A 20,444-nucleotide genomic window follows, 5' to 3' on the forward strand; every position below is an offset into this window, starting at 1 on the left:
TGCGTCAATTCCACCACTCCCAACGACCGACACTAGCAGCTAGCAGACAGCAACCAGCAATTGAAGCATGTTCCGAGCACGTCCAAAGAAGTGTCAGAAGTAGAAAGGCCCGCAACCTCTCCAATGAGACAAGATCCCCGATGGCCATAGGACGAGCGGAACGAAGAGCTCCCGTCGGACCAGCAGAACAGGACACAGGATGCAGACGAGCAGGAAGTTTGCAGTGGAGTAAGGGTCCTCTTACCATCTTGAATGTGAATTGAGTGATGAAAAAGTCAATCACAAAAAGAAAGCGACGAGTAAACGAAAATAGAGGTGATGGAAGAGAAAAGAGAATAAGAGCCGAACAAACAAAAAAGGACGCTGAGAAGAAGGGGACGAGATTAGTTTTGGGGGGACAGACGCTCACAGAACTATCTGGAATGCCAAGACCTTTTACCCAATCGCCCAAGCTCTGGAGCCGACAAGCGAGACCACCGGGAAACCAGGCAGTTCGAGACCTTCGACACTCTTGCTCCGATATTCATAGACTACAAGTCAAGAATCCATTTCAACCCTCGTTTCTTTTCTTCAGTAATGGGCATAGTAATAATTAACAATATTTACATGTATCTCAGAAATCATTATATTCACAGTCTACAAAGACTTCGTCAAATGGACAGTATAACTACGTTAGACTGACAAGCCCATCCGTGTCTGTCCAGAGAAAGCGAAGAAAGAGAGCAGAAAAGCGAAAAGAGTAAGTATCAAGGTGTCACACTGATGTCAGAAGTATCGAAAAAAGAAATCCTCCTTTGCACTTAGAGGTTTCCACGTCAGCCGAACGACCCAAGCCTCCGGAACTCAGCTGCTGGGCCAGGCAACAGGAAATATCCTCTCCACACTTTAGATACCTGCAGGGCAGATGAATAATATGAACTTGAATAGTAGAATAGAAGCAAAGAAGAATAAAGAAAAAAAGAGATAGCGGAAAGGGCGAATAAGTGTACGAAATAGTCGGTGGTAAGAGGGGTAAGAAAGTATGGATGAAGTGACGAGGAGGAAATGCAGTACAGTCATCTCGCCCATACTTGAAAAGATGAGACCGAGATATTATATCTAGAAATATGATCGAGGAAAAAGTAAAGGCAAAGATAAATCGTCGATTGCCACCGCTGCATTACCGTACTGGACCGTGTGCGCTTCCTGCCATCGGAGGTGGCTCGTCGTTGATTCCGTTGCCATTGCTCAATAGCGAAAGCGTAAGACACCTGGAATGCCGTCCAGTATTGTGGCCAAGAGCGAGGTGAATTGTAAAGTGTCGAAAAGGGGAAAATAATCGTCAGTAAAAGAAAGCAAAGGCCCCGACTTATAGATAATCACCCAAATACAAATAGTCAAACGCCTCTGCCCATGATTGCATGTGAAAGCAAAATGAAATCAAATCTCCCTTTCCGCTTCGTTCGCGCTCATTTCTTACTCGTAACTGGCGTGATGGCCGTGCCAGGTTCAAGAGTGTGTTCATGGCCCGGAGCATTGTACACCTTGCCCCCAACGTCCTGGTGACACGCCGGTATGTTGACGATCCAGTTATCGGAATTGACATCGTCTAACGTGGCTCGCTTCTTCGGATCAATTTCAAGCATTTGTCCAACTATGGAACGGCTCTCGCGCGGAAGCAGTCGAAGCAAGCGCCACGGACCCTTGATGACGGTCTGTTGGACGGGTTTGGTGTCAATAGGGATGGCCTTGTGTCCATGGCCACCGTTGTCTGCTCGTCGGTCGGTAGAGGACCTTCGATCTTCACCGACCATGACTTTCCTGTGGTCCCCGTTTGGCGCTGATTCCTCGTGGTGCGGTTCAGAGGACGGAGCAGGCGTCTTGGCGTTGTCCTTGCCGGACATTCCCGAGAGATCCGGGGCCGAGTTTGTGCGACCTTCAGGTTTGGGCCGACTATTGGTGGATCCGGGCTGTCCAGGGCTCGGTGGGGCAGCGAAAAGCTTGTACGAATTGTCGGTCAAACGGGGTGCTTTCCATGGAAAGCGACGGAGCGACATGCAGCAGAAGATGATGGCGAGAGACCAGATATCCGTCGGCTGCGGATCATACTTGTGGTTGTCATACACCTCTGGAGCAAGATAAGGGTCAGAGCCCACCACGCCTATAAGTAGATTAGCAAATGAAACATAGCCTTTAGGTGCTTGCCGTAATTCATTGTTTGACAAACCTGATGCCAGCACAATATCATTTTCAAAGGGATATCTGAAAACAGTCGCGCTTCCAAAGTCAATCAACTTCATGATTCCATGTTCGTTGACAACCACATTGTCCAGTTTCAAGTCGCGGTGTGCCAAGCCCATGCTATGGAGATATGCGACGCCATTGAGGATTTGCTTAAATGAGCATGCAACCTCTTCCCGCGACATTTTGCCAGTCATGACAATTGCAAACAAGTCATAGGGGGCATATTCCATGACCTCATACCATGCTCCTCGCTCTTGAATAATGTCCAACGTTTCAATGACATTGCCATTGTGAAGAGTTGATCCAATGCAGAATTCCGCAGTCACCTTTTTCGAATATTCTCGCTCGGTTTCGTAGGAATGGCGTGCCCGGAATTGCTTGACGGCAAACGTTCGTCCATCTCGACTTCGCTTCATAACCCGGACCGAACCGCCAGCTCCTGATCCAAGCACTTTTCCAAACTTCCCATAGCGGCTTGAGAGACCATGATCCTCACCGAAGGGAATGGTGGTAGTATTTGACCTCTGAGGACTGCCTTTAACTGAAGACTTGATTGAAATGGAGGAGCTTGACGGGGAAGGCCCATGTTTGCTCTTGTGGCCAATGCGAAAGAATCGCTTCAATTCAGCCATGGACCCGTGCTGTTTGCCACTGAGCGAAGAAGCATCGTCATTCAAGTAGTCCTTGTCCTTTTTGCTGCTGAAAAGATGAGGGTGATGATGGTGATGGTGATGTGACTGTTGTTGGGGCTTTTCAAACACTCTCAAATCAGACGCGCTCGCACTTGAACGGGGAAGATGCTGGCCACGTTTGGGTTTCGCATCTTTGCCTCCAAATACAAAGCGAGCGTCAATGTTGTCAAATTTCTTCGACTGCGGAGGACGCTTGCTGCGGGCATATGGATCGTCGACTTCGCCGGTGGGGAACATATAAGGTGTCGACACTCCGGAGCTGCCACCAGGTGTTCCCGGCGGCGACGTCTCTCGAGAACCCGGCGACGATTCGGAGTCAGCAGATGGTCCTACAGTAAATCGAGGCGTGTGTTTTGGATGTGCTTCGATGCCGGCGGGAGGGCCATCAGAAGTCGATGTCGGACGAGTTGAAATGCGTTCTGAGAGACTTGAAGGTCGTGAATTGACTGTGCTAGAGGCGCTGCTATCGTAGGCTTGCGCCAGCGAAGTCGGGGGAGGCACGCTACGAGGTGGTGAGCCTTGGGGCGTAATGGCAGCAGCCTCGAGCGCGCCCTGCGGCAGGCCGGATGCCCGCGCGGCCTCCGCCTTGGCTTCTCGAGAGAGGGTCGCGGCCGGGGTTAAAGGTGGAGAATGCATCGAGGATGAGGGAGGCGAGGGCCTTGGTGATCGGGCAGCCGCTCGAGTCGCGTCTACAGCTGCAAGGTGCGGACTATTCTCATGCGAGGTGGTCTATGAAAGTTATTCATCAGCTCCCAAACAAAGCAAAAGCTCCTCGAGCATCAAAGTGATTAGAAGTGATGAGGCGGTGTACAACCACCAGCGGCAGCAGCACTACGCTTCTCCGCGAAAGGGCATTTTTTTGCAAGTGGATGAGATAATTGGGTAGAAATGCTGTCTCATTCTTTGTCGGCCGCCAATGGCAGATGCACAATCAAGTAAGACCTACCGCAGATCCGGGAAGGGAAAGAGGCTCGAATCCAAATTGCGAGGCTTTGGGGTCGTGTAAACTGGAGCTCTGGAGCGTCGAGGATAGGTTTTGAACAGCTTGCTGTGCTTGGGCATCGAGGTCTTGCGAAGGACGTGGATTCTGAGATACCAATGATGCCATGGGACGTAGGTTCTCGTCGGGTTCAATCTCTTGATTTACCGAGCTGAATCGGACGGCATGATGTGGGCGAGATCCTCCTTGTGCAGCCGCCGATGAACCGGCCTTGTTCTTCTCTTGATGGGTGGTATTGGAATGCGCATCAGCTGTTAGACAAACGAAGGTCAACAATGGACCAGGTTCTCAGAAAATCGGGCTCAAAATTGCTGGAGGACTGGGGGACATGGCGGGGCACAATCGGGAGGTGAGCGATTTACCTTGAGAAGAGCCCTGTTCCTCGGCCGGGAGTGCCGCCGAGCCCGCTGGAGAATCCATGATTGCCGTAGAGAAGCAGTCCAAGGATGTGCAGCCAGGAGGCGGCGAGTAATTTCTTTGTTGACCTGCAGCAGGCAGTTATTCGATAAGAGGTGTAACGTTTCGGTAGAGAAGGTAGGAGCTGGATGGGCGAACGGGTGGCTGCTGACGAAGACTCTCCACGGATGACCCAGCAAGTCTTCAAAGAGTAGCAAAGCGGGTAGAGGGGTAGGGGTGGGTGGGTTCAAGAGTGTGGGTGAGAGTGGTAAAGGGCGGGCACGGCGGAGGGATTAGGTAGAGTAAGTTTCGACTCGTGTTAATTATTTGGGGTTCGGCTCTTCCACATTCTCTCGCTCTTCTCTGGTGTCGCTGGGAGACGAGAGTAGAGTAGGGTGGTGCACCACGGTGGTGGATCTGCGGTCAGAAGGACTAACTTAACTGCTCGTAGCTTGGAGCAGCTCTTGTCCGAAAAGTCGCTAAATGAGAGATTGCGAAGCGAACTTTATCCGCCGATCAAGATGCAGACGCCCAATAGACGAAAGAAGCTATATTAAAGACTGATCAAATGTAAGTATGAGGAGGGAGAATAATGATGTTGATGCTGATAGTAATCAATGACAAGTACTGGTACCACATCAACGCGGTTGGCGGTTGTCGGCGAAGCAATGCGGGCTGAGAGTAACCTGTCTCGGAGTCGCAGGAAAACGATGACGACAAAGCTCTAGTTATGCTTCATGTACCTCCAAAGACACACTCCCGGTCCCTGTTGATGAATTCAAAGTACAGAATTACAAGTTACAGTTATTTAGAAGCATTGTGCCACTGAAATTCTCTTGACCATACTATCAAAGGTATCTGGCTCAGAAGAGATGGCTGGACCGATTCTCACACTGAAGATTACTCCGTTGAAGAATTATTACAGAGCATGGCCTTTTGATTCTGCATGAGATTTGATTCAATCGGAACGCTTCAGAGTGGAATGGTTCTCGCTAGGGCGGTTGTCCTGCAAGCCCTTGTCCGGGCCGACGGCGTCATAAGGGTCAAAGAGTACAGAGTACATTCCCTTAATACCGTACTGCATAGCAGTGTGCGGCACAGAAGATGTTGGTCTTCAAGCAATTTAGGAGGTACCTCTTTTTGGCAAGTAGAGCGCTCCCATCAAAAGCTACGGTAGGAAAATATAGAATCGAGACCTTGTTCAACAAGGTGGAAAAACCAAATAGCACCATAGACATTTTGCTTTTCAAGGGCATCCGTGCATGAAAGCAGCGATGACTTTATCACGGGATGTCTGAGGCGGTCCAAATCTGCCCTGAAGTTCTCGGCTCAGGCACGACGTACATTGATACGCCCTCAGCCTATGACGAACTGACCTTCTCGGTTAGTGCGCCAAGCTTGAATCGGGATCAAGCGGGGTAGAGCCGAGCGTTGCGTGGGATGGTTCTTCCTAGAATGGAAAGTGCCCTTTTTACAGTGACGACTTTTGTCGGTTGCCTGGCGGTCAGGACCATACGTCGCCGAGATGCCCGAAAGTGATAAATGCAACAAAACAAAGATGGATGTAACTGTAATAACAAAAGAACTAATACAGCCAGCAGGGCGGAGAAAAAAGAACCCAGTGCAAGGCATTTACTACCATATGTTAAGAGCAACAATGACCTCCCTCTCAATCCGGATACGCATATAAGCGCTTTTACCTAGATCTATGACAAAGCTGGGGGACTCCTGTCGGTGAAGGATTATACGGCATGGGGAAATTATACGAGCCAATGACGAAAGTTCTGATACCGCCAAGACTCCAAGTGATAGTCATGTGTCTACAGCGCCTAGGGAAAAGTTGAGCAGTGGTAGCAAGGATCTTTACGACCCTGCGGAGTATGCCTGACAAAGCCAAGGAGCGGATGAATGGAAGCAAACTACGGTAAATACTGTGACGTATCTAGGTTTCCAGTCATAAACACAAGGAAAAGAGCAAAGGCTGGAGGATGCAAAGGGAGCAGGAAAGAAAAGAGCCTCCCTACTCGACCTTGATTCGCCTAGGCGGCTGTGTGCGTCGCAAACTTAGAGAAAAACGGAGCTTCACATGTTCCTCTGTACTATTGTTGAGGTGTTCGTTCCCTGCAGATGAGTGTAGGATTATATAGCTCGCGTCTACACACCATACAGAAAGGCTGTGCCATCAAAAGACATGATCAAATCTCGTCAAATCTTGAGATATGGCCCAGCGTGGATGATGGAAAAGCTCTTAAACTCCGCGCCTCTTGCATCCGAGAATCTTCGTCAGGCACGCGTGGGAAAACACCCCCCACGCTCATCTGCCTGATCGGGCATGTGGCTGCTCGGATTCTTCCAAATTTGTTGGATGGCTGCGAAAGCAATGGAGATGTCGGAGACCCCTTTCGCCACGCCCGACACGGCTTTGTGCAACCACATATATGTTAAGTATCAAAAGGCAAGTAAAAAAGGCACTCCCAGAATTACATGGCCACGTGACATCGAAATCAAAGCCACTCATATTGCATGCAATCTAAACGAGACTCGCTATATGCAAAGAGCCTTTAGGGTACATAAGAAATGAAAATAAACCGAAGATAAATGCCGTAGCATACAAGCAATTGAATGGCAGCAAATCTTTATGATGAAAGGTGAAAAACGCCTTGATGTCCGTCAGAATTAAAAAAGGGAAGAATGGAAACCCGAATTCGACAATCGACGCCTTAGCCGTTGCAACAAGCTATGGCCCATGGCTCTTGAGTAGAGAAAGCGCAATAGTGTCAATCCTCTAAGGAACAACCGTAATACCAATAGACTGGGCTTGCGCAATGATGCTCTTGCACAACCCTTCCAGGCTCAGCCCGGACAGACGCAGTTCCGAATGCTTAATCTTCGCGATCTCGTAGACGTGCTTCAAGGACACCTCGCCGACCGTCTCCGTCCCAGGATTCATAGCTCCCCGCATTCTTGACTTCCGTTCCTTGACTCCTGCAGCATTCATAAGAAGATAGGAGGTAGTAGGCGTCCGTAGCTCAAAGTGGAATGACCGGTCCGGGCGAACGGTAACTCGTGCAGGCACAGGGACACCGGTGGTCATATGGGCCGTCCGCGCATTGAACTCCTAGAAAGGATTGACTCTATCAGCAATGCCACATTGGATAACGCATCGAAGCATCCGTGATATGTTCTCGCAAACCGCAATGCTTGCTTTGAGAAGAAAAGGATCCGACGAACCTTGCAAAAGTCCATTGACTTGACACCTTTACTTCCCAGCGCCGGTCCCACCGGAGGGCTGGGACTCGCCTGGCCGGCGCCGACAATAAGCTTCACAATCTGGTCCTTTGGAATCGCTCGTTTCGCCATTGCCGATATTGTTGTTGGCCTTGTAACTCTTAAACTGGTCGAAAAAGTAGTCAACAACGCACCCGACTGATTTCCCAGCGTTCGGAGTTTCGGCAATAGTTTCTCCGGTTGCAGCAAGCGAGGCCGCCTCACCACGCAATTTCTCTCGACCTGGCGACTTGTAGACAGGCTGCTCCTTGTCAGTCTTTACAACCTTCTGCATACATGATAAACAATAATGTGCTTGCACAACCTTCGATGGGCTGAGACTCAAGCCCATCTAGGCCGAATGATAGGTGTGAAGAAGGAAGATTTTATCGCGACAGAGAGATAGCAAGCCATATTGATGAGCTTGATAAATATTGCTCTCGATTGGGACGGGTCTTTAGGCCAGAGGCGAGGAGCTGGGAAGCCCAAAAGGGACGGCGTTTGATTCAACATTGACGAGCTTAAAGGATTGGCTGCTGACCTTGGGCTTGTTTATGATGGAAGGAAGCTCTCCTTCGAGAAGAAGCTGGGCAAAAACCCAATCGTCCTCCATCTTGAGATTTGTTTTTTCGTTTTGAATCGCGCTTTTCTTCTTCCTATATTTGCTTTGAATTTTACGGCCTTACGATGTTCTGAATGACGCTGCTTTTGCGGAGGCTGAACAAGCCCAAGATCATTCACTGTTGCTGGGAAGCCTTGCTATTTGCCGTCTGAACTCGAGCACCATTCGCCCACGAGCAAATCAAGTTTTAGGCAGCTATGTTTATCTCTTCTCTGGAAAGCTGTCTTCCTCATTCTTCGAGTCTCTTTGATACATAGATTATTTCCCCCCCCCCCCCCTTTTTTTTTCCCCCTTGTTTGATGGGACGTTCAAAAGTTGAACGGGCGCGCGGAAAGGAGAGTTCAAAGCTCGTATCTGTCGATTGTCTACAGATCTACTACACAAACACCCACGGAACAAAAAGAATTAAGTATTTCCAGAATTGGGCTGTTCAACAACAGGCACAAAGAGTTGCCAAGGGCCAAAGGGCATACTTCCTGTTTGGGCTACAAAAGCAGGTGTTTCTGCCCAGGTTCGGAGTGATGTTGCTTTTATTAAGGCTTGCGGGAAAGAAGCCTTTCCGTGATACAGAAAGAGTCTTCGGAGATTTCTCTTGCTGTCGGCATTGTTGACAGTATTCCGATGTCCAGCCTATGTTTCTATTTGAGTTCATGAGCTACCTCGCTGGCCTGTAGCAGTGTGGGAGTGATCGGAGGTATATTTTATTAGAGGTGGAAATAGTCAAACTATGCATTCTCTGTGTAAACATGCCAAATATAGTGGAACAGAATAATCCAGTTTCATTACTTGTGGAATCATTTTTGCATATTGTCAGGCTACGGATGTCGTGAGGGTGCGCCAATAGTTGAACAGAGGGGGGCACCTGTCGGCGACAAGCTAAACCCGATAATGATGCCCCACAAGTTGACAGTTCCCTTTGGTTCATCGCTGGGTTCACGGCAAAAGTACCAACACATCACTAACTCAAACCTCCAAAAATCGCAAAAATGTTCCAGTGGGCGAAGCAACAGTGAGTGAAGATGAAATTTGCTCAGATTAATTAGATCATCCTGCTTACCATCTGTTTTCGTATGTGGAAGACTCGCCAACGTCGCGGGCACTCAGGAACCCATTTACGGGCCTGACGCGATCCAGTCTGTCGCAAAGCAAGCGGAGACGACGCCATACACTGAGCTGCAAAAGGACGACCTGAAATGGATTACGCTTGATTACACATGTGTAGAGACACAGACTTTCTACTTCACTGCCGACAACGGCCTCGTCGGTTTCGTCCAGGTCATTTACAGTAACCTTGCGTAAGGATTGACAATTTTCACCTCCTGACCAAGTCTGAGGGGCCATGTGGCGGAGAAGAAGCTAATGTAATATCTTGTGGGGAAATAGAGGCATCAGAACGACCTGTCAATTCAATTCGAAGATTTATTTCCCGGATGGCCGTTCCCCGAACATCTGGAAGTCCGACCCGCTCGAGAACTATGGCCTGGACGATCAGAAGTTTAGCTTCTACGCGGACAATCTCGCGGTGACGCTCTCCGAGGATGGCACTTCCTACACAATCAAGTCGGCGGTCAATGATGACAGCATCGTCCACCTTACCATGACTCGAACCGCGCCTGGCTTCTTGGTCGGAAAGAACGGTACCAGCAACTTTGGCACGGATCCCAACGAGCCGTGGGGCTCCATGAGGCACTCGTTCTGGCCCAGATGCAAGGTCGAGGGACACATCATTACCAAGGCTGCTGAATTTGACCTTGCTGGCAAGGGTTTTTTCGTTCATGCTTTGCAGGGAATGAAGCCGCACCATGCTGGTGAGCATATCGATTTTTTTGCAATTTAAAATTTTCCGGAGACAGGTGCCTAACAGTTTAAGCAGCTGCGCGATGGAATTTCGTCAACTTCCAAGCACCAACATACTCGGCGATTATGATGGAATACACCACTCCCCCGTCGTACGGATCCACCGTTGTCAACGTTGGCGCCATCGTCAAGGACGGCGAGATTATCCTAGCCAATGCTTCCGGTACAGCTTCCCACACGGAAATCAAGGGCGACGCTGAAGCCGACTGGCCTGAGCCTTCGGCCGTCAAGTTCAACTGGAAGGGCACCAACAAGGATGGCAAGGAAGTCACTGCCGAGCTGGCTGGACCGCTGGGACAGCGACTGGACCGTGTGGACGTCATGGCTGAGGTGCCAGGCTTCGTCAAGATGATTGTAGGCAGCGTTGCTGGCACGCGTCCCTACATTTACCAGGTACGTCTGCTGTTTATTTACGCTCTGTGGCATAAAATAGACTTCAAGTGACTGATTGTCATGATTAGTATGCTCCTGCCGAGCCTTTGACCCTCAAGGCCAAGATTGGCGACGAGGAGGTGGAAGACAAGGGTGTCCTTATCTCCGAGGCCACTTTCATTTCATAAATGGGGCAGATTGTCGTCTCGACTGACTGACTGAACATTATGAACGATCTGCTGCCGCCAACCGGTGGAAGACGGAGGCCAATATTCTTAAACTCATTCGTATCGACCTACCTCTTGATTCGACCTTTAGAGAACTCCTCGGCTCTTCCGTCTTCCCCCCCTCTTTCGAATTCTTTCTTTTGTCTATTCTTTGGATTATCCATATTAATAATACCCAAGGCACGCAGATCGCTCTTGGTGAATGAAATTTCATATGAGAAAGATGCCTTGACCATGTGTTGCTGATTGTTATAATCATCAAGGTTCAGCGTAGACATTCGTAAAGTTTGTTCGTGTATAACGCCAAAGACCTCACAATCCATATGAGATGAGCCCGGTGTGCTGTAGAGACATTATAAAGTGACTGTGCATGCAGCATGGTCAAAAGCAGCATTCGTTCTAATTTTTTGAACTTTTCATTTGTTCCATACGAGCATCAATGATTTACGGATATCACAGCAAGAGTCTCTCATGTTCGAATGACACACTGAGGCCACGACAGAGATAAATAATCATCAAGTGAGCAGCAGTGTGCCGGGATCTCACGTTACCAATTGTGCCAACACCAAGCCATGGTGTTTCATCTTTGATAGAAACAAGCTTAAGACAGTGCAGCAAACCTACATTCTTAAAATCTCTTTTCAACTTACCCTGTACCTTGTTTTTACCATATTCACTCTTTGTTTTCGACTCCACAACTTTTTCCATATTCACTAAGAGTGCTGGTTCCCATGGTAGTGAAGCAACCAGGAACTAGCGAACCCCACACCCCACAAACACCTTAACTCTCGCTCTCTCGCTCCCTCTCCCATCAAAACATCCAAGCCACACTCGACCTGACCACAACACTGGATAAACCTATCGTCAGTCACCAAACCTCTTCTGCAGCTTTCAAATTGTAGAGTGTGCTATTCGATCAATGTAAGTACTGGATTTATTACCTCTTTCTTCACTGTTCTAATACAGGCACATACCATTCATGCTCCAGCCCGTTAGACATCTCGGCAAGCTTGTCACCACCCGTGACTGCGAGGCTTGGCTGTTTAGATGCCTGGATACTTTTGTTTATCGTCCAATCACCTAAATGATCAAATCATTTCTACCCTCCAGATAACACAAGCACTTACTATCGTCCAAAGAAACATACTCTGAAGAAAGAAATACACACAACTGACATATCTCGATAGCCCTATTCTATCTCTAACATACACTATTCCAAATCGGCAGCTTCACACCTGACTGAATATCAATTTTTGACATATAAGCTATTCGCGTCCGAAAATGCCGCCTTTGAAGGGAATGCCCTTTGCAAGAGGCGGCAAGGCCAAGGCGCTGCCGAATCTTCATTCCAGCGGATATAAAGGCCTCGGCGGTAAAGGACTCGCGCAGCCTCTTCGTCGTCAGTAAGTTGCAACCTCATTTTTTACTTCTATTCCTTTATCCATTTTTACTCCTTGTTTTCCATGTATCGCCTATATTTTTGTAGGGCACAGTTATTTTATTTAACTCTCATTTTTTCATCCGTTGGATATAAAGTGCCATGCTAATCCGCTTTTCCAGCCGCAAGCTCTTGAAGGACACTATTATGGGAATCAGTAAGTGAATTCCTTTATACTCACATATATTATGTTGCTTACAACATGGGTCATGCTAGCTCGTCCGGATATTCGGTATGTCTTAACCTTAGAGGTCTCCCCGTGTTGCTGTACACGGATCACGCTTTGGGTGAGGTTTGTTAAGTACTGATGATTGACGATTGACAATAGTCGTCTCGCTCGTCGCGGCGGAGTCAAGCGCATTTCTGCTGCAATTTACGACGAGACCCGTGCTGCTCTGAAAAAGTATCTCAAAGATGTATGTCCTCCTATCAATTTGCGTGTCTGCAGTAATACTCTATGACACGTTTGTATCGTTATCGTCTTTGCACCTTTTTCTTTTCCTTTCTTTCTTTTTTTCTTTTTTCCTTTTCCCTTTTCCCCCTCGGTTTTTATCTCTTATCTTTTATCTTTTGATTCTTTATTTCTTTAACTTATTTTAGTTTAATGTTTCCCTTTTCTACTTCTCTTTTTCTTCGCCTTTCTGCCTCAAAACCATCTTTCACACCCTTGCACCATACGTCTAACGCTTTACAGATCCTCAAAGACTGCGCCATTTTCCTCGAGCACGCCAACCGCAAGACCATTACCGTCCTGGACGTCATTTTCGCGCTCAAGCGCCAGGGCCGTCCCATCTACGGCTTCGACGACGCCAATCGTGTGGCAGCCAAACGCGCCCGCCGTGCCAGCACGCGTGCCATTCGTCATTAGCTTCCTATGGCTGCAATTTTTCAGATGCCGGTTCCTCGATTTACCGGTTCTTCAGTTTCCCGGCTCTCTGATTTCGGTTGTTCTTCGATCCCCGGCTTTTCTGTTCTCCGGTCCTGTCGATGTGGTTAGCACTTTATAGCAGTTTATGTGGATGTGGATGTGGATGTGCATTGTGCATTTTACGCATGATTTGATACTAGCTCGGATATCCAATTCTCCAGTTCTCCAGTTCTTAAAGCGTCTCGCTTAGCCTTGTTAAATCCTGCTTCTCGATAGTTTTTTACCTTCAAGCGTGGAGTTGGATGGAAATATGGAACGGCAATAGGACATTTAGATCATCTCAAGTCCATAGTATGATGGTATGATACTTGGCCATGGGTGTTTATGACGATAGCAAATTAGATACTACTTTTAACGATTAATGGTTTGACGATATGACTGTTTGAAAATTTGATAAATTTCATGATCAAATAGAAAATAATACATGATACTGTCAAAGTAACCAGGAGCCTGGGCAGGCCAGACTATGAAACTTTTCATTTAAGAAAGAGAGTAATATCAAAAAAGGAGAAAAATGATATGAAACCCGGAAAAAAATCTAAATGTGCGGTACCATTGTACCCTTCCCAAAGAACACGGGATAAAGGCTATGAGAATATTGCTAGAAGAATAGAAAAAATAAAAAGATAATACGGCATTAAGATGAGTTAATACATGGCTTGAAAGGGGTTTTCCCTAAAACGTCTAGATATTCTAAGCTCAAGGGAGAGAAAGAGGGATAGGACGTGAATATAGTTTACAAGCGGGCCTTGAAGGCGGTTCTACAGTAGAGGGTTTGTTAGTTTGTTATTCGTGGTAGGAATGGATGATGGATGGATGGATGGATGGAGGGGCGATAAGATGAAAAAAAGGACAAGGGACAAAAGACAGATAAAGGAAGAAAGTGGACAAAAAGCACATACCTATACTCCTTTGGCAGGGAAGCGACCTTTTCGTCAAACAGCTGCTCGGCCTCCTTCCAGACACGGGCGGTCTTGCGGTCCTTGAGCTGGAGCAAGCTGGGCAAGAGGTCGGTGGAAAAGGCCTCGGAGGCCTCACGGGGCAGCAAGGAGGGGAGATGGTCGATGCTGATGACGGAGAGCGCGGGGGGCCCATTCACGGGGACAGGGACCAAGGGGTTATCAAACGTAGTGTTGACAGAGTAGATGGGGACGGGGTTGAACGGGTTGGTGGTATCGCAGCTGACGTCGCAGACGACGGAGAGCTTGCGGCTGGGCGAGGCGAGAGAGGTGGCATCGATAAAGGGCGGGATCTTGTGGCTCAGGTAGATGCAGTTGACGAAAATGTCGCTCTCGACAATCTCCGGGAACGGGCCGCCCTTGGCCGTCTCCGCCATGTCCCACTTGAGGATCTGCGACTCGGGGATACCAGCCTTGCGGCACAGATCGACGGCGCCGCGTCCGCAGCGGCCCAAGGCGCCAATGACCAATACGCGGGGCTTGCGGCCGCCAATCTTTTGCGCACCAGCGTCCGTGGCCGCCTTGATGTCCTTGATCAGCAGTCCCTCGTTGGCGTAGCTGCTCACAGACGGCATCGGCTCGCCCGGGTGCGTCAGTTGCCACGCCCATGCCTGGATGGCGAGCGCGGCGCCGGCGAATCCAGCGTGGAAGCCGAATGCCGCAACGCGACGGCCAGAAGCATCGGTCAGGAATTCAAGGTCGAGAAGGGTACCGCCGCCGCGGGGGAATCGAGACAGAACTTCAGCCCAGCCGCCTTGGTTCTTGTAGCAGTGCGCGAATTGCACGTGGGTGTGCTTCAGGGGGACTTTTGTCGCTGTTAGCGGAACACAGGCACTGGGGAAATTGTGAAGAAGCGGAAATCGAGGATGTAAGAAGGCCCCCAGAGGGCAATGGGGGAAAATATACGTACAAGTCTCTTCAGGCAGCTCCTTGAGACCGACAATAATGTGGTCCGCGGGCGCATTGGGCCATGAGCCCTCAGGTACAAGAGTTGCGCCGACCTTTTCGAATTCGCTATCGTCAAAGATACGCTCGGGGCTGCGCTCAATGTTGACAGCATAGCCGGCGTCAAGCAGCGCCTTGGTCGTAGAGGGGGTCACTACAACATTGTCAGTGTTATGCAACCAGATTACATTCTAAGTCAGCCTTGAGCATGGAACGTACAAGCTGAGCGGTGCTCCAATGGCTTGTCTTCCGAACGGAGATGCAATGTTGTATGAGGCATGATGACGATGCTTTTATCTTATATGATACGATATGTATGAAGTGACGAGGATTCGAAATGGATAATTGTTTCCAACAAAAACACTTTTTGATTTCCTTCCTTCAACAATGGAAATGAAAAGACGAGAAAATGGTTCAAGGATCAAGTTGGGAGGTGAGGCAAATGATGCGATTTGACTTTTTTGATTTTATGGTCAATCGAGTCAAGTCACCTATTGGCGGCTTCTTCCGTGGTCGTAGCTTTTTGAGTCACCCCTTGCCCCTTGTCCCTTGTCCTATCTACACCTAAGGCGAGGTACTTCCGTACTTTGCTGTGATTGCTGCAGGTAAGTTTGTCCGACCGGAGAAATCTTCTCCAGTCTCGGCAAGATAAGATTATTCCCATATCGGATCTATCGCCGCTCTCCTCCGACTTTATAGTTACACACCCTTCTCACACCCCACATGTTTATCGCAGGTTCATACATATACCCCAGACAATTCAATCAACCCATGGAAGAAGATATCCGGGACGAGATTGCACGACTCGAAGCCAGTCTTGCCGCTGCAAAATCCAAATTAAATTCCATCCAAATTAACGACCACAATCATGCCACCACCACCACCATTACCACCAATTCGACAACACCACCGGAGCTGAGCTTCGACCTTCCACCTCTATCTTTGTCACTATCTCCAGCGACGTCCGAACATGCTCTGCTCTTATTATCCGATTCCGCCCTGCCTTTGGGCTCTTTTGCATTCTCCAGCGGATTAGAATCTTATTTAGCTCATCATCGATCTGAGTCTGTTTCCCGTCCTGTCCCCCATGTCCGCCCCAACATCCACCTTTATTCTGCGTTCCCTTTTTTGAAACCCCATTTGTTACCCCTCAAAAAACCCCGATATCTCATTTCCCTGTTCTGACACAGCTTTAGTTTAGTTCCAGGACAGCGCATTTCTAAACTCGCCCATTTCGACCGCTTCCTCGACCTGTCCCTGCACTCTGTCGCCCAGGCTACACTGCCCTATCTGTTATCCGGATACCGCGACCCCACGAGCCTTGTGACGCTGGATAATAATCTCGATGCGAGCACGCCGTGTACAGTTGCGCGAAGAGCAAGCATCGCACAGGGCAGAGCACTGCTGGGTGTGTGGGATAAGGCATTCAAGAGCAATGTCGTGGTGGCAGGCGGAACCGGTGAAACCGGTGGAGCCCTTGAGACCGATGGATCCGGTGGAACCCTTGAGACTGATGGACATGCTGAAGCCACGCGGATAAAACCCGATAAAAGGAAATCCAGACTAGTCTTAATCCTAGAGACGTTTCACAAACAAGTCAAATCTGGCGGAATGGGCGTCGGTTCTGTCGGTGGTTCCTCTACACAGCGTGACACCAACACCAACACCAACAATAAAAACCGCGGTCAAAATGATGGACAAGAAGAAGACGATGAAGAAGAAGAAGAAGAGGTCTTTTACCCCAGCGGACACTTTGCGCCGGTATTTGGAGCAGTCAGTCTCGCCATGGGCCTGAGCGCGTACCAAGCCGCATATGTCTATCTGTTTGGCCATGTACGGGCTGTAATCAGTGCAGCGGTTCGTGCGGGCGTCATGGGGCCCTACCAGGCACAAACAATGCTAGCGAGTCAAGCTGTGCAAAAGAACCTACAAGTGCACTTGCGTGAGGCGTGGGACTGCCATGTTGATGATACGGGACAGGTCATTCCCGCCATGGACTTGTGGGTAGGGAGACATGAGTTGCTGTATTCTAGGATATTCAATTCATGAAAATTTCCAAGAGCTCTGGGGGATTTGCCGAAAGGACAACCTGTGATAGACATGATGGGTTGGAGTTGAGAGTGAATGCAGTCACAGATATAACATGGGATGTGAAAGTGATTCATCATCTTTTTCGTATTTCTTTTTCTATCGTATCGTAGTCATGACAGGATTTCATCTGTCGCGGAATATTCAAAATAAAATCCCTTTTCTATAGATAGGGAGACTATGCCACCATGCATCTCGTGCTATCAGGATGGTAAATCGACATGCATATCATGTCAAAAATTGTTATGCGATGAGAAAAAAAAAAAATTGACAAGTTGTGAAATCAGAAAGCCCACCTGAGATAAAAAAGAAAAATGAACAGCATTAGGGTATATCACTTTTCACCCGTACGTCCGTTCATGATAATCTCCAAAGTTGTGGATACTGATATCCATACGCTCTCTGACCTGCAGAGGCTCTTCTGTGGCAGGTGTTCCGGCGCTGCTGCTGTCGATCAGACCCCGGCCGTCCGCCAGCTTGGCGGCAGCAAGAGGACCAGTCGCAGGAACGACTTTCCCTTTGCCGTTAACCTCGACACCATTGGTGGTGATCTGGAGCTGTTCGAGGCTGGCGACACCGTGCATAACTGCCTCACGTGCGCTCTCCATGACCTTCAGCTTTTTGCTCTCACCCCGGACCCGCTCGAGATGGTCAAAGTAGCTTTGTTCCACCGGTGTCACGTACTTGCCGCAGAAGACACCGACTTCAAAATCCTGCTCCTTTCCTCGAGGCGACAGCTCTGCGCAAGACTCCTTGAGGTCGGAGAGAGTCTGGTAGATGACTGCGTCGGCGCCAATGTGCTCAGCAACCGCCTTGGCGTCCCGGTGGTAGGCAATGAGCTCAGAGGGCGAAGCCAAATCGATACCGTAAATGTGAGCGTGCCTTTGGCGACCGTTAGTATTCATATTCATGTCAATCCACAGGAGGAGGGAACTAATGCACATACGTAATGGGAGGGGCACAACTGGCAAAGAAGACCTTCTTGGCGCCAGCTTCCCGCGCCATGGTGACAATCTCTCGGCTTGTCGTGCCACGGACGATGCTGTCATCCACGAGCAAAACGTTGCGGTTCTCAAACTCGGGACGCATAGCATTCAACTTTCTCCGCACACCCTTCTTACGCGCCTCCTGGCCGGGCATGATAAAGGTACGGAAGATGTATCGGTTCTTCACAAAGGCCTGGGAGTAAGGGATATTGAGATACTGAGCGACACTAAGGGCCGAGGTGTTGGAAGTTTCGGGAATAGGAATGACGCAGTCAATGGTCTTGAGGATCTCAGGTCCAAGCTCCCGGCGGATGGTATCGGCAAGCTTGTAACCCATATTCTGACGGCTTCGGTGCACGCTAATGCCGTCCATGATGGTGTCAGGACGAGCAAAGTAGACGTACTCGAAGATATCAGGCGTGTAGGCGAGCTGCTTCTGAACCTGGCGGAAGACAGGCGCGCAGCCCTTCTGGATGATGACGGCCTCACCGGGCAGGATATCCCGGTGGTCTCCGAAACCAAGCTGGTCCAGAGCAACCGACTCGGAGGCCATCATGTAATCCAGACCCTGGCCGCTGGCCGAGGGACGAGAGCCGAGAACCAAAGGACGAATGCCGAAAGCGTCGCGGAAACCGAGCAGACCAAAGCCGGCAAGCATGGCAGTACATGCCCAGCCACCAACACATCGCTGATACATTTTGGACAGGCTGGCAAAGAGGTCTTCGGCATTGACACGGGCCTTCTTGGTCTCGTTCAGCTCGTTTGCAAACACGTTCAGCATTAGCTCGCTGTCGCTGTCCGTGTTGATGTGGCGGTGACCCTCATAGTCGAGGTAACGCTTCAGCTCATCGGCATTAACCAGATTGCCATTGTGAGCAAAGCTGATACCGTACGGGCTGTTGACGTAAAAGGGTTGAGCCTCTGCGTTGGCACTGGTGCCGGCGGTGGGATACCGCAAGTGTCCCAAACCCATCCAACCAGGGAGATCGGCGACACGAGCACCATCATGGAAGACCTTGGAGGCCATGCCATTGCCTTTGCACTGGTAGAAGCGGCCACCAGCGGCGCAAGTGGCAATACCGCAAGCATCCTGTCCTCGGTGTTGCAAAAGGTACAGGGCCTCGTGCAGTTCGGCGGCGGCCGACGTCGACGACGGGTCGGCGAGAATCAAGGCGAGAATACCGCACATCTTGTACAGAAGAGGCGGGGCACAACGACTTTTCGATAGGTGATCTCTGATAAACACAGCCGGTTAGCCCATGTGTTCGATAGGCACAACAGTGAAAAAATTCAATGCCAAGAAAAAGTTGAAAGTGAATCAGAACCGTTGTAATGGTATCCGCAGAAGTGATCTCGGAAGTCTAACATCTATTGAAATCGGAAAACATCATATTAAGAAGAAAAAAACGAGGCTCCAAAATTTGGTTGGAGCCCGCCAACGACGACGGTACGCCCGAACGTAAAAAGTAACTTACCAAACCTAGAACCTCTTGTAAAAGCTGTTTCAAGCTTCCTTGAGGCTTTTATGACTTTCGTCAAAGTCTTGCACAAATGATGGTCCACGAAAGATTGGATGATGGTCGGATATACGCCCTCAAGTGTTGAGCAACTTCTGAGCGATATCTACGGACGGAGAATCGAAGGGACGGATTTGAAAAGGAAAGTAACGGATTGGAATTCACGACGGAAACACGAGACTCATAATGTTATATTGAGGAACCCGTGATGCTGGCCGAAGCTCAGACGTCTACGGAGTTGGGTTTTCCTGAGAGGGAGGGAGATGCGGAAAAGTCTCATACTTGTAGTGGTAGTGTGTCGCCCAGACGAACCCTCGCCAGTGTCGTATGGGCCGTCTTCGGACTAATCTCGATTGTATGAGATCCGGTGTGCGTGTCAACCCTCTTTTTTTTCTCTCCTCGTGCACACTTCTCTTCTTACTGGAGGAGGTCAGCCATTACGTTCTACGTGGAGATTTTTGCCCTTTCTTTTGCAAATTTTCCTTGGCCATTTCAGGATTAGTCGATCGCTTGAAGCCCTGAGTAGAGTTAGGGCGGACCGTTGAAGTACCGTGTACCTTGGTTCTCCCTAGCAAAACAACCTACCAGGTTCTACCTCGTACGGCTTCAATCGCCTAAACCCGGTTCCCTCTCCACTCAGCGTGCCGCTTATGCTTTCGTTCTCTGATTGGCCAAATCCCTTCCGATATCCATATCGCTCAATTTCCCGTCGGGAAAACTGCACAACGGCTCGACACAATCTGCTTTCAGTGACGTGCACATCAAACAAATCCCTGAATTGAATTCGTAGCATGGGTTGAAAGAAGAGAGAGGATTGTTCGTTGTTCATGTCTGGATCTAGATAGATCAAGTATTTCGATACTCACCTGCACCTGAGACTGTCACGATGGCTGCTGCTATTACGCGCAGACGTCCTGACGTTAGCGT

General features: G+C 49.3%; 7 protein-coding genes across 7 annotated transcripts; 3 read left to right on the forward strand and 4 right to left on the reverse strand.

Annotated features, from left to right (window-relative positions):
- Positions 1-1,448: 1,448 nt before the first annotated feature.
- Positions 1,449-4,335, reverse strand: L228DRAFT_271147 (Pkinase-domain-containing protein; the record flags this gene model as incomplete). The annotated part of the gene is made up of 4 exons (XM_018335494.1): positions 1,449-2,140; positions 2,207-3,644; positions 3,862-4,166; positions 4,278-4,335. The coding sequence occupies 4 exons, from the start codon at positions 4,333-4,335 to the stop codon at positions 1,449-1,451; spliced, it is 2,493 nt and encodes an 830-aa protein (XP_018184886.1).
- A 2,485-nt stretch (positions 4,336-6,820) lies between these two features.
- On the reverse strand, positions 6,821-7,701 carry L228DRAFT_285762 (60S ribosomal protein L19, mitochondrial precursor). The gene is made up of 2 exons (XM_018336374.1): positions 7,543-7,701; positions 6,821-7,429 (listed from the first exon to the last, which is right to left on the reverse strand). The coding sequence occupies exons 1-2, from the start codon at positions 7,669-7,671 to the stop codon at positions 7,097-7,099; spliced, it is 462 nt and encodes a 153-aa protein (XP_018184887.1). The 5' UTR covers positions 7,672-7,701; the 3' UTR covers positions 6,821-7,096.
- A 1,446-nt stretch (positions 7,702-9,147) lies between these two features.
- Positions 9,148-10,837, forward strand: L228DRAFT_250920 (oxidative stress survival, Svf1-like protein). Its single transcript, XM_018333434.1, has 5 exons — positions 9,148-9,209; positions 9,280-9,495; positions 9,584-10,008; positions 10,074-10,450; positions 10,519-10,837. Exons 1-5 carry the CDS (start codon positions 9,187-9,189, stop codon positions 10,615-10,617), a joined length of 1,140 nt encoding a protein of 379 aa, XP_018184888.1. The 5' UTR covers positions 9,148-9,186; the 3' UTR covers positions 10,618-10,837.
- Positions 10,838-11,476: 639 nt separating this feature from the next.
- Positions 11,477-13,359, forward strand: L228DRAFT_250921 (histone-fold-containing protein). Its single transcript, XM_018333435.1, has 6 exons — positions 11,477-11,577; positions 11,844-12,059; positions 12,217-12,251; positions 12,311-12,326; positions 12,423-12,510; positions 12,789-13,359. Exons 2-6 carry the CDS (start codon positions 11,938-11,940, stop codon positions 12,960-12,962), a joined length of 435 nt encoding a protein of 144 aa, XP_018184889.1. The 5' UTR covers positions 11,477-11,577; positions 11,844-11,937; the 3' UTR covers positions 12,963-13,359.
- Positions 13,360-13,545: 186 nt separating this feature from the next.
- On the reverse strand, positions 13,546-15,370 carry L228DRAFT_250923 (hypothetical protein). The gene is made up of 4 exons (XM_018333436.1): positions 15,146-15,370; positions 14,892-15,080; positions 13,925-14,786; positions 13,546-13,783 (listed from the first exon to the last, which is right to left on the reverse strand). Exons 1-4 carry the CDS (start codon positions 15,204-15,206, stop codon positions 13,759-13,761), a joined length of 1,137 nt encoding a protein of 378 aa, XP_018184890.1. The 5' UTR covers positions 15,207-15,370; the 3' UTR covers positions 13,546-13,758.
- A 314-nt stretch (positions 15,371-15,684) lies between these two features.
- Positions 15,685-17,076, forward strand: L228DRAFT_250924 (hypothetical protein). The gene is made up of 2 exons (XM_018333437.1): positions 15,685-15,990; positions 16,123-17,076. Exons 1-2 carry the CDS (start codon positions 15,698-15,700, stop codon positions 16,973-16,975), a joined length of 1,146 nt encoding a protein of 381 aa, XP_018184891.1. The 5' UTR covers positions 15,685-15,697; the 3' UTR covers positions 16,976-17,076.
- A 4-nt stretch (positions 17,077-17,080) lies between these two features.
- L228DRAFT_41721 (amidophosphoribosyltransferase) lies at positions 17,081-19,588 on the reverse strand. The gene is made up of 3 exons (XM_018336575.1): positions 19,476-19,588; positions 17,961-19,235; positions 17,081-17,896 (listed from the first exon to the last, which is right to left on the reverse strand). Exons 2-3 carry the CDS (start codon positions 19,187-19,189, stop codon positions 17,356-17,358), a joined length of 1,770 nt encoding a protein of 589 aa, XP_018184892.1. The 5' UTR covers positions 19,190-19,235; positions 19,476-19,588; the 3' UTR covers positions 17,081-17,355.
- Between the last annotated feature and the right edge of the window lie 856 nt (positions 19,589-20,444).

Source organism: Xylona heveae (genome assembly GCF_001619985.1).
Source record: "Xylona heveae TC161 unplaced genomic scaffold L228scaffold_13, whole genome shotgun sequence".
Lineage (NCBI taxonomy): Eukaryota > Fungi > Ascomycota > Xylonomycetes > Xylonales > Xylonaceae > Xylona > Xylona heveae.